Here is a 13,230-nt window from a genome sequence, read left to right as displayed (position 1 = left end):
TTACACAGATGATGTAAGAGCTGACACGTTAAAAAGGGAATAATGAGACAACCCAGAGATTAGCAACAGCAGGAAGCCCCTCTGATCCCTGGAGTTTGAGGGTCAACAGGAAGAGGTAGTGTTCCTAGAGCCAAGACTAGTGCACTCTGGCTGGAGTTTGAGCCAAGATGGGGAGTCTCTGCAAAAACTGGGACCAAGTAGGGAGGAGATGGCTGGTGGTATTTGGAGATGAGCCCCAGAGGAGCTACAGCTGCTATTGGAGGCACCGCAATAAGTGAGGCTGGGATGGGGAAGAAATAGTCTAGCTTCTCCCTTCCTCCTACTATCTGATTGGTTGAATCTGCTCAAACACCAAAGGGTAAAGGATTGTGACAAACGTGGTTTTCTTGATACAAGAAACAGGCAGGGAAGAGATATGAGAGTAAGCAATAAATGAAAAGCTTAGTTATCCTCCCCACTTTACAGAGAAGTCAAATGAGGCAGAAAGAGGTCAAGTTGCCCAAAACCACAGTAAGTGGCTGTCCAGTTTTCAAATCCAGGCAGTCTGACTACTCTTGAACCCATACTCTCTGAAATCACTGCTACTAAACTCATGACAATAGTGCTACTGTTATTTTACTCATGTTAGACTTTCCCCTCTAAACTAGACTTCAAGCTCCCTAATGGTATCAACTGTGTCTTTCCTTTTAAACCACTTACAACACCTAGCTCTTGTCTTTCTTACAGAATCTACCAGAATATGTAAATTGTTGACTGAAATGAGATTATCAGCAGGTGTTCATAGATTCCACATTACCCAAGGGAGGAGGGCACTAATAAAATGTCCTCCATAGTTCTGAATGTTTTTTGTTTCTGTTTTTTTCTCCCCAGTGAAATGTAGTTACCCTTGATTAGATTCCAGACAATGGTTTGGCAACAGGGAAAAGCACAAGCTGAAATGAGAATAATACCTAGATTGCTTCAGGGCATCCCAAAGGGAAGAGACAGTTATTAAAATTTGAAATGGCTTTGCTCCAATGTTATGATATTCCTACAGCTTGAACTGAGCAACTCCTTCACCTCATTAGAGACTATACTATTTCTTAGACTTACTGTAGCTTCCATAGTTTGGACTACTCAGTGGAAGTAAAAGCTAGCAGGGTTTATGTTTTGTTCTGTTTTCTTAAGAGGTTACTCTTGGGAGCTGAGATACAGACAGTGGGTATGTTGATGAAGCATCAGTGATTCTTATCCTGGGAGAAATTAGGGCAGATATTGGGTTCTTCATCCCTTCAGGATTATAATGAGCCCTTTTATTACCAGAACTGATAGGACAAGGAGACTGAACAGCTCAAAGCTGTGATAAAATGAGGAAAGGAAAGAAGGTGTGTTAGGGCCCTTGTAGTGAAAGTACATTTGTGATGCTTGTTGCCCTCAAGGTAAGTGTCAACATGATAATGTAGAGGTTCTGTGTGTGGGTCTTGGGGTTAGACTAACTCAATTTAAATCCAGACTGTACCACTTACTAGCATATTACTTATTAGCATACTGGGAATAACATAGTATTATAATACAGTACATTATCTTGATTTTTCTCCCATCCCTCTTGCTGTTCTGTCTCAGACTCTGGATAAACCATCCTTATTTTTCCAACTTCTAAATATCAGAGTGCCCCAGACTTCATTTTCAGATCTCTTTTCTTTTCTTCTCACACTCGCTCCTTTAGTGATCTCATCTAGTTCCATGGCTTTAGATACTATGAGTATGCTGGAAACTCTCAAATCTCTGTTGCCAGCCTGGACCTCTCCTCCAGACTTGTAGACCACTGCCTACCCAATGCCTCTACCTGGATGTCTAATAGGCATCTCCAATTCCACATGTCTAAAAGGCAACTCTGGATCTCTGTCTTACCTCCCTCCCCCACCAGGCCTGCTCCTTTCCTACTCTTCCCCATCTCAGTAATGAACAGCTCCACCCTTCCAGTTACTGAGACCAAAAATCTGGATGACATTCTTCACTACTCTCTTTTGCTCACACTTCACATCCGATCCAGTTCAAAATATATCCAGAATCTGACCACTTTTCATCACTGCCATCATGACCAACCTCGCCAAAGCCACCATCAGCTTTTGTCTGGGTTAGAACAATGGTCTCATAATTGTACTCTGTCTTTGCCCCAATCCCACTCTGGTCTATTTCCAATCAGACACAGCAATCTTACTAAAATACAAGTTAGATCATGTACCTCTTCTGCTCAAAACTCCCCATGGCTCCCTATCATGCTTAGAATAGAAGCCCAAATCTTTCCAATGGTCCATGAGGCCCTATGTTATCTGTCACTCACTCCCATTACCTCTCTGACTCCATCTCCTACTTCCCTCTTCTCCCTTGGTTACTCCACTCCAGTCATACTGGCCTTCACATGGCTAAAGTTAAGGGGTCAATGTGGCGGAGCTCTTATCCAGAGACTCTGGAGAAGAATCTGCTTCCAAGTTCACTTGTGTTGTTTATAGAATTCATTTCTATAGTGAGAGCTGATGACCCCTTTCATCTCCTGCACACCGCCTGAATCTCTTACTACTTGCCTCACTCCATCTTCAAGCCAGTAATGCACATCAAATCTTCCTTGTGTTTCAGATTGCTGACTGATATGGTTTGGCTATGTCCCACCCAAATCTCATATTGAATCATAATCCCCATAATCCCCATGTGGCATGGGAGGGACCCAGACCCAGTGGGAGGCAATTAAATCATGGGGTCAGATTACCCCATGCTGTTCTCATGATAATGAATGAGTTCTCATGAGATCTGATGGTTTTATAAGCATCTGGCATTTCCCCTGCTTGCACTTATTCTCTCTCCTGCTGCCTTGTGAAGAGGTGCCTTCTACCATGATTGTAAGTTTCCTGAGGCCTCCCAGCTATGCGGAACTGTAAGTCAATGAAACCTCTTTTTCTTATAAATTACCCAGTCTTGGGTATTTCTTCATAGCAGCATGAGAATGGACTAATACAGTAAATTCATACCAGGAGTGGGGCACTCCTGTAAGGATACCTGAGAATGTGGAAGCAGTTTTGGAACTGGGTAATGGGCAGAGGTTGGAACAGTTTGGAGGGCTCAGAAGAAGAAAGAAAAAATGTGGGAAAGTTGGGAACTTCCTAAAGACTTGGAGGGCTCAGAAGACAAGAGGATGTGGGAAAGTTTGGAACTTCCTAGAGGCATATTGAATGACTTTGACCAAAATGCTGATAGTGATATGGATGATGAAATCCAGGCTGAGATGAGGAACTTATTGGGAATGGAAATAAAGGTAACACTTGCTTTACTTTAGCAAAGAGACTGGTGGCATTTTGCCCCTGCCCTAGAGATCTATGGAACTTTGAACTTGAGAGAGATGATTTAGGTTATCAAGTGGAAGAAATACATAAGCAGCAAAGCATTCAATAGGAAGCAGAGCATAAAAGTTTGGAAAATTTGCAGCCTGAAAATGTGATCGAAAATAAAAATCTATTTTCTGGGGAGAAATTAAAGCCAGCTGCAGAAATTTGCATAAGCAATGAGGAGGCAAATCTTAATCACCAAGATAATGGGGCAATGGGGGAAATGTCTCCTGGGCATGTCAGAGACCTCACAGAAGCCTCTCCCATCACAGACCCAAAGGCCTAGGAGGGAAAAATGGTTTCCTGGGCTGTGCTCAGGGCCCCCGCTGCTGTGTGCAGCCTAAGGACATGGTGCCCTGTTTTTCAGCCACTCTAGCCATGGCTAAAAGGTGCCAAGGTACAGCTTGGGCTGTGACTTCAGAGGGTACAAGCCCCAACCCTTGACAGCTTCCATGTGGTGTTGGTCCTGCGGGTGGGCGTAAGACAAGAACTGAGGTTTGGGAACTTCCACCTAGATTTCAGATGATGCGTGGAAATGCCTGGATGTGCAGGCAGAGGTGTGCTGCAGGGGCAGAGCCTCCTCATGGAGATCATCTGCTGGGGAAGTGCAGAAGGGAAATGTGGGGTGGGAGCCCACACACACAGTCTCCACTGGGGCACTGCCTAGTAGAGCTGTGAGAATAGGGTCACCATCTTCCAGACCCCAGAATGTTAGATCTACTGGCAGCTTGTACCATGTACCTGAAGAAGCCACAGACACTCAACACCAGCCTGTGAAAGCAGCCAGGATGGAGGGCTGTACCCTGCAAAGCCACAGAGGTGGAGCTGCCCGAGGCCATAGAAGCCCACCACTTGCATCAGTGTAACCTGGATGTGAGACACGGAGTCAAAGGAGATCATTATGAAACTTTAAAGTTTAATGACTGCCCTATTGAATTTTGGACTTGTATGGGGCCTGTAGCCCCTTTGTTTTGGCCAATTTCTCCCATTTGGAATGGGTGTATTTACCCAATGCCTGTACCCCCATTGTATCTAGGAAGTAACTATCTTGTTTAGTTACTTGAGCTCATAGGCAGAAGGGACTTGCCTTGTCTCAGATGAAACTTTGGACTTGGACTCTTCGGTTAATGCTGGAATTAGTTAATACTTTGGGAAACTGTTGGAAAGGCATGATTGTATTTTAAAATGTAAGGACTTGAGATTTGGAAGGGGCCAGGGTTGGAATGATAAGGTTTGACTGTGTCCCCACCCAAAATGTCATCTTGAATTATAATCCAAATTATAATCCCCACATGTTGGTGGAAGGACCTCCTGGGAGGTGATTAGATCATGGGAGCAGTTCCCCTATGCTGCTCTCATGATAGTGAGTTCTCATGAGATCTGTTGGTTTTATAAGTGTCTCTTCCCCCTTCCCTCTTGCTCTCTCTCACCTGCCACCATGTAAGATCTGTGTGCTTTTCCTTCTACCAGTTGGAGAAAACTCTGCTTCTAAGACTCATGTGATTAGATTAGGCCTACCTGGATAATCTCCCTGAATACTAGCTTTAATTACACCTGCAAAATCCCTTTCACCATGTAATACAATGTAATCACAAATGTGATATCTCTTCATATTCATAGTCTTGATGATTAGAGTGGGAAATCTAGGGGGAACATTTTAGGGTTTTGCCTACTGTAGTGATATTCAGGCTATTTAAGAAACCAATAAACCCAAATGGAGGCCAGTTATAGTTCTGGAACAGAGTCCTAGATTCTACCGGCTGTTCCAGATGTTACCCCTTACTTGCTGGATTGTAGGGAGGTCTGGGTGTATCCCAGAAGGTACAACTGGAGTGGTAGCTATTTACCAACTGGTATGGAAATATTTCAATATTTTAACAGTTGAGTAGCCATATCAGTGCATAGCAGTTGGTTATCAGTCCTGGTTAGAGGGTTAAAAATCATGGTAGAGTGTGTGAAGTGCTGTTTTGAGAGTCTCTGCTTTGATAGTCTCGGCTTTGAGAATCTGAGGTTGGTCCTAGATGACTGGATATGGGCGGAGAGACCACCTGCCCTTCTTGACATTTAGACGGTGTGCAACAGCCCTCTCTAGTCTTTCCTGCTATCTTGTGGTACCAGGTTTGTTTGGATGAATGTCTTCAGTTGCATCAATGTCTTCCACAGTGGGAGACTCCATTCATCATCTGGGCCTCCAAATGCTGCCACCCTAAGGGACACAACCAATTATATATATTTGGACTCTCCCCAAGTCATCCAGAAGCTGTGGCTTAGTGAGGCAAGTGCTTTTTACTTATTTTCAGCATTAGAACAAATACTCCACAGCAGCCAAAGAAACCAAGGGTTCTTATTAACTTGCTGAATGAGGCTTTATCACAGACGATTATGAGCACTATGTTTTGGAAAGACTAATCTCAGGCAACAGAGATGTCCATTGTGGGTGGGGTAGGGGGTAGGAATATGGCCTAAGGTAATGAAATTTGTGGGATTGATCTTATATCTTCCACCTAATATTTTTTAATGAATGAATCTGATTAAAATGGCACCAAGGGCAGCTCGCTTGATGGAGCTTGTGCCTATTCATCAGTGACAGCAGTGACAAGGTAGATGTATTTTAAAAAGTGTCATTGAGAGTAATCAGGAGATTGAGGGAGATATAAGAATAAAAGGAGAAGTAAATCACCATTAATTGCCAATAACAATAATAATATACAATATGGCCAGCTTCACCTGCTGATGCTGGGACCACAGAGCATAGGCCTGGAGGGATTCCTTTTTCACTTTATCTTAAGCATAACTCTATACACTACTGAGGTGGAGCCTCCTCTGACATGGAAATGCAAATTGCTACAGAGCCATATGTCCACATCACCAGCAGCTCTGAATCCTGCATGGAACATTGACAAAGAGCTTAACCCTTCAAGGGATTGGTTTTGCCTGATGTTCTGGAGCACTGTCCTAGAATGTACACAAAATAGATTCTCAGTGAGGCATATTGACAACTCAGACCCTACCTAGACTGAATCAGCCTGTGATATGTTTTAAAATAGGAGAAATTTGTCTTCAGCAGTTTCCCTTTCTGTAACCTTCCCCCCATATCAAGAACCTTGTACAAATTGTGTTCAGTACTGAAGCAGAGCTGTTGCAAATGAAATTAAATCTACCTTCTTGTCCTTACCACTTAAGCAGATCCAGATATTTTTGGAATCAGGTTGTCCAGTATCAGGATTCCACTGAATCTATTTCCAAATGGTAAAAACACACTCCCGTAATATCCCAAAGCAGCAAAGATGTTATTCAGAATGGTTGGCCATGAGTTCAGATTTATGAGATGGCATAGACCCCATTTAAGCCATCTACCATTGGCTCCCTCCCAAACCAAGAAGTTTTTTTTGGGTGCAGCTGTAGGTGGCATTAAAACAAAACTTACTAGGTGGTGATGAGAGCTGGTGGTAATTATTTTCACCCTTCCTAGAAAATGTCACTGAGCTCAGTGAGGAGGACCACAACCCTGCATTAGGTGACAAGAAAATCTTTCCCTTTTCTACTGTCACAAGGAACAATCAGCTGTCAGACACTCAGTGAGAAAACTACAAATGCCTTTGCATGAATATTGCCATTTTGGCAGAGGTGAAGGATAGAATGCCAGGCAGAGGGGATGAAAAAGTCAACTCCTGAGATTCTATGCCTCCCTCTCCCGCTCAAAGAGATAGACTAGGAGTGAACATAACTCATATCAGAGTTCTTGGCCTAGTTGTTTGAATGAGGGGGAATAAATGAATAGAACTGAATTATATTTCATTTCAAATGCGATAGAAGAACATTATTTCAGAGCCAGAAAGGACGTTGTGAGCCTATCCTGTTAATCTGTAGGCACCCAGACTCATAGGATGTCAGAGCTGGAAATGTTATTAAAAATCATTGATTTCAAAACTCTCAATTTTTGGACAAAGAGACTGAGGCTCAAGAGGGGAAAGTAAGTTACTAAAGGCACACAGTTATAAATGACAGCCAGGATTAGAGTCCCTAGTTTATCAACTTCAAATCTTTTTTTTCCCCACTATATCCTCTCCCTTCTCTACCATCTAAATACTTAATATCTAAACCATCCTAGCAGACAATTTTATATCCTAATTTTTTAAACTCTCCAATAACAGACATTCTGTAGACCCACCTGTGAGAATATATTTATTTCATTGACATTTATAGTTAGAAATTTCTCCCAAATATGTAACTCAAAAGTCTCCTACTCCATTCCTTGTTGGTTCTGTCCTTAGTGGAAATGGATCATAAACATTCACTATTACCAATAATATTTAAGACGTGGACAATGTGTGTGCATGTGCACACACACACACACACATATATATATATATATATATATATATATATATATATATATATTTACACACACATATACATACATATATATGTTTATGTAACAAATAATTTGAGCTTATTTTATACAGACTAAATAACTCCTCAGTGGCAAACAAAATCTGAGAAATAGCATCTAGAAAAGAAGACAAGACTTGGGTCTTTTTATTCTGTGCTATCTCTGCCACAGCAAAAGCTTTCAGCAACAGACTGACCCAGAGGGGTAATCTAGCATTATACTAGAAACTGAACATCCAAATTTACTAATACCTGACTAAATCAGACCTCAGGTAATGAGGACTCCTTTCCTAAAACCCAGTTTCTAGGAATTATACACAGATTAAAATAAAATAAACTAAGTTAGATATCTACTTTGACAGAAAAACCAGGGCAAGGCCTGAATTGATCCCGTATCCTACACCTTCACTATGTTTAGCCTAGGGTAATAAGCACTGATGATCTAAATGGTAACATGACGGTGAAAAAAAAAATTTCAGCAATGGACTCTACTTAAGCGTACCTCCAAAAACTTAAACAAATTTACAAGAAAAAAACAACCCCATCAAAAAGTAGGCGAAGGATACGAACAGACACTTCTCAAAAGAAGACATTTATGCAGCCAACAAACATGAAAAAAAAGCACATCTCACTGGTCATTAGATAAATGCAAATCAAAACCACAGTGAGATACTATCTCACACCAGTTAGAATGGCAATGATTAAAAAGTCAGGAAACAACAGATGTTTGGAGAAGATGTGGAGAAATAGGAATGCTTTAACACTGTTGGTGGAAGTGTAAATTAGTTCAACCATTGTAGAAGACAGTATGGCAATTCCTTAAAGACCTAAAGACAGAAATACCATTTGACCCAGCAATCCCATTACTGGGCATATACCCAAAGGATTATAAGTCATTCTACTCTAAAGACACATGCACACCTATGCTTATTGCAGCACTGTTCACAATAGCAAAGACTTGGAACCAACCCAAATGCCCATCAATGATAGACTGGAAAAAGAAAATGTAGCAAATATACACCATGGAATACTATGCAGCCATAAAAAAGGATGAGTTTGTGTCTTTTGCAGGGACATGGATGAAGCTGGAAACCATCATTCTCAGCAAACTGACACAAGAACAGAAAACCAAACACCGCATGTTCTCATTCATAAGTGTAAGTTGAACAATGAGAACACATGGGCACAGGGAGGGGAACGTCACACACCAGGGCCTGTTGTGGGGTGTGGGGGGCAAGTGGAGGGATACCAGGAGAAATGCCTAATGTAGATGACGAGTTAATGGGTGCAGCAAACCACCATGGTACATGTGTACCTATGTAACCTACACATTCTGCACATGTACCCCAGAACTTAAAAGTATAATACATAAATAAATGGAGTACAGTTTCTTATATATACTCAATTAAAAAATAGCCACTGGCTGGGTGCAGTGATTCATGCATATAATCCCAGCACTTTGGGAGGCTGAGGTGGGAGGATCACTTGAAGCCAGGAGTTTCAGACAGCCTGGGCAACATATCAGGACCCCATCTCTAATTTTTAAAATAGGAGAAAAGTAACCTCCTCCCCTCTGTTTCTCTCTGAGAAGACAATCCTTGTCAGTGGGATTCTTAGTTTTCAGAAGGAGATGTTTGCAGTGAAGAGGGAGATAGGGCGCTCTTGCCTAGGGAACCGGATCAGCCGAATTAACCCTGGAGATGAGTGAGGTGACACGTTGTAGCCAAATCGTGCTTGAACCCTGAGTTTTCCACTGAGGCAAGAAAATGGATTCAGAAATTTAGAAATATTTTCAGTAGGTAGCTAGAAATCTTATTCACTAAAATAAGTTATATCAGATGATCAAGATGCAATAGACTAAGAGTCCAAACTGAATTGCATTGGAAAGAAATAATTCAGTGTAGCAACTAGGAAAGCTGATGTAAATTAATTGAAGCAGACAAACTCTTTCACTAAGCTTCTAATGGATGCCATGCCAATGTTACTCCACCCTGAAACCAAAGTAGGCACCCTTGTAAAGCAAAGCTACTCACGGCAATAAGCTGGTAAGAGTTGTTCATCATAGCAATCAGCATGTTCAGCAGCACTACCAGGGAGATGACGTTGTACGTTCCAAACATGGTAGCTCCTACAAACTCAGTGAATTCGTGTCTGGCTTTCACATTGGTGACATATAGATTTAAAAGGCCAAATACAGACCAGAAGAGTGACTGAAGAGTCTCAAAGAGCCTAAAAGAGATCAAAGAGCAGGTTAGTTAATTCTCTAAGAGCAAGAAAAGAGAGAGAAAACATAAAGTGATCTGCTTAATGAGGGGGCTGCCAGATTTGTGAGAGATAGACTGGTGATCTCACATTTTTTGGGCTCTTCCCTAACACAGGCTGACCATCCATGACCATTTGTTTGTTTGTTTCCACTTCTATGTCTTATGCTTTGCTTTTCTACCTGAAATACCATTCCCTCTTCTCAGTCTATGCATAGCCTAAAAAATTTCAAGGCTTATTTCAAGAGCTGCTTCCTCTACCAAACTTTCTCTTTTGTCTTCAGACCACGTTTTTTACCATTCTAATTATGAAGAGGCAATAAATGCAGTGGTTAAGAATATGGTGCTTGGGTTAGATAGCACTGGATTAGAATCTGAGTTCTGGCCTTTGCTGGTTGAGTGAACATGAGAGCAAATTACCATTTCTGATACTTCTTTTGTGGTTCTCACAGGACCCAGATAGCTCTAAACTGCATGGAGGAGATTGAGGATTCTCAAATTAACATTTTATACAGATGATTGTTAATGAAACATTAAGCAACAATTATTGAGACTTTTATTATTGAGAACTCAACTATTATTGAGAACTTATAAGCATGTTAAGTACTTTTACAAACATACATTATCATTATGATCCTTATAAAATTTTGTTACTGCTGAGGAAACAGAGATTCGGAGATTGAGTGACTTGCCCAAGGATACCTTACTAGTAATTTTTGAGCCAGAATTCAAATCTAGGTCTGTCTGGTTTTCCAAAACCACTATATTAGTGTACATTAGATGGCTTCTCAAATTATTATTTCCTCTCTTAGTCTTCACATCCAAACATGTAACTGCAATGCTATGCTTTTGGTGTCTAGGGTTTCTTTTGTTTTATATTCAGAAATCTGAATATAGCAATAAAATGCAGCCAGCTCATGTGTGGCACAGATTAGCCATTGCCCAAGCCCATGGAAGCCATGCAGAACATAAGAAATGCTACTTTAAGAATGGATGCATTTTGCCATGTGTTTGAAATGTGTTGTTCTTGATGAGCACAACATTTTGAGAGGCCTAGGGATTTGTTCTTCAGTTCATTTTAGACGTAAGTGAGAAGTGTTTTAAGGAGTCCCTCAGTCTGAATGTGATCTGTCCCCTGATCTTTACATGGCTACCTTCTTATCATCAAGGTCTGAGCTCAAATGTCACTTCTTCAGAGAGGCTTCCCTTGGTTGCTCTATCTAATGTATCTTTATCAGTTATTCTCTATCCTATTGTCTTGTTTACTTTTCATTGTAGCACTTGAAACTTCATAAAATTATATTAGGTAATTTTTGGTTTAAATGTTTATTTTTCTCTCCCTCTCCACTAGAATGTAAGGTCTATGGAGGAACAGACATACATACAGCTACTATGTAGCTGGCACATAGCAGGCACTAAATGACATTGGTTGAATAAATGAATGAATACATGTAAACTATTACTATTACTGTTATCAATAGATTAAAGTAGAGATTTCAATCCCATTGACAATTTTGCTGTCAGCAGGCTGCACAATAAGGACTAGTTCATTTTGATTAAGGCTGTGCTTTGCACTGGCCAGACTCTCAGGGAGCCCTTTTAAGGGATGCCTGGGCAATGTGCACATGGCCCTTCTCAACTTGTTAAGTGGCTCTTCTCTGATTGTCATAGATAAATTCCATGATCTTTTCAGCATCACACTGCTGGAGAGCTAGCCTAACAAGAATAAATTTGCTTTTTGTTTGGGGAAAGTAAATGCCAGCTGGTGAAGCATTTGAGAATCAATATTAAGATGAGAGTCTGGAGTTCAGGGGCCAGGGCACAAGAACCAGACCATATGGCAAGTCAGACCTATCACAGGATCAGAATTTTCAGGAGTCAGGGCCAGGCAATACAAGGCATCACACAGCCAGGCAGAGGGTTGAAAAATGAGGAAGATATGGGGCTAAGTAATCTGGCTCTGGTAGGAGGGCACAGTAAAAACCTGATGATGTCTATTAGATACCAGAAGTCACGCAGGCAGGAGGCCAGCAGTAAAAAGCACAAGCAGCTAGCACAATAGCTGGTTAACAGAAGCCAGGGCAGATTGTAGTTCAGAATTTTAAAAAGCAGCTGCAATGAGTAGGAATGTCATTCTGAGGATCCAGAGTCCCTGGAAGTTGAATGACCTTGAACACAGAATGCATTCAGTAAGTGTTTGTTGATTGCCTGACAGACACTAAGACCACAAACTAGAGCAAATATGTAATCAATATGTTGATTGATAGGGTCATACTGAATTAGTTGCTTTTCCTGCATAGATAATGTTACCTTCACCTGTACCCGTACAACAATTAAAATTAGCAATGTTGCATGGTTGAGGATAGAGTTTACTGCTAGTTGTCCCATTGACTGACACAAACATTCCCTAAAAGTGAAAGTCTGAGCATTTAAAATCTTCCCTCAGCCAGGCATGCCTATAATCCCAGAGCTTTGGGAGGCCAAGTTGGGAGGATCACTTAGACCCACAAGTTCGACACCAGCCTGAACAACATAACAAAGACCTGGATCTACCAAAAAAAAAAAAAAAAAAAGCCAGGTATGGTGGTGTGTGCCTGTAGTCTCAGCTACATTGGAGTCTGAGGTGGGAGAATTGCTTGAGCCCAAGAATTTGAGGTTGTGGTGAGCTATGCTCATGTACTCCAGCCTGAGTGACAGGGCTAGATCCTGTTTCTCTTTATATATAAGTAAATAAATAAATAATAAACAATGAATGAATGAATAAATAAATAAATGTCCCTTCAACTGTGCTGATGTTCTAGTCAGGGAGACCCTATAGATAAAATTGTTCAAGAGGAGAAAAGGGGGATGGATAGGAAAGATCATTCCTCCATTTTGGTGGTTGGTAGTGAGAATATCCTCAACATGGTGCTCAAAATGTTACAGTGTGGTCCAGTCATAAGCAGAAGCTGGCCTGCTGCAAAGCATGCCCAGGTAAAATGAGGGACTGGTATGTGAGGTGGAAAAGAATATTCTGGTAAGGCATCTGCTAGAGGCTCTGTGGCTTCTAAACTCAGTTTAATACACAGGGAAAGGATCACCATTGGTGGTAGGGGGGTGTATTACTTGGTGCTAGGGCTATAATAAAGTCATCACAGGTGTAGAAAGACTTGTTGACAAACCCTAGAATCTTAATAACAAAGGAATTTTTTTTTTAATTTTAAAGGGGGATTATTTTA

The 13,230-nt window shown here is 41.2% G+C and overlaps 2 protein-coding genes across 3 annotated transcripts in view; one reads left to right on the top strand and one right to left on the bottom strand.

Annotated features, from left to right (window-relative positions):
- Positions 1-13,230, bottom strand: part of TRPC5 (transient receptor potential cation channel subfamily C member 5) — a 303,299-nt gene that overhangs the window by 50,239 nt on the left and 239,830 nt on the right. For both annotated transcript variants that reach the window (XM_074391488.1, XM_074391487.1), the window contains one exon: positions 9,785-9,980. In XM_074391488.1, the coding sequence (XP_074247589.1) occupies positions 9,785-9,980 (196 nt within the window). The remainder of the gene's footprint in view (positions 1-9,784; positions 9,981-13,230) is intronic.
- The window catches only part of TRPC5OS (TRPC5 opposite strand), a 109,346-nt gene that overhangs the window by 25,357 nt on the left and 70,759 nt on the right, over positions 1-13,230 (top strand). Inside the window, exon 2 of the mRNA XM_074391489.1 lies at positions 8,823-8,908. The gene's annotated coding sequence lies outside the window, so the exon portion shown is untranslated. The remainder of the gene's footprint in view (positions 1-8,822; positions 8,909-13,230) is intronic.

The sequence above is a fragment of the Saimiri boliviensis genome, chromosome X (genome assembly GCF_048565385.1).
Source record: "Saimiri boliviensis isolate mSaiBol1 chromosome X, mSaiBol1.pri, whole genome shotgun sequence".
Taxonomy (NCBI): domain Eukaryota; kingdom Metazoa; phylum Chordata; class Mammalia; order Primates; family Cebidae; genus Saimiri; species Saimiri boliviensis.
This window is presented reverse-complemented; position numbering and strand designations above follow the sequence as displayed.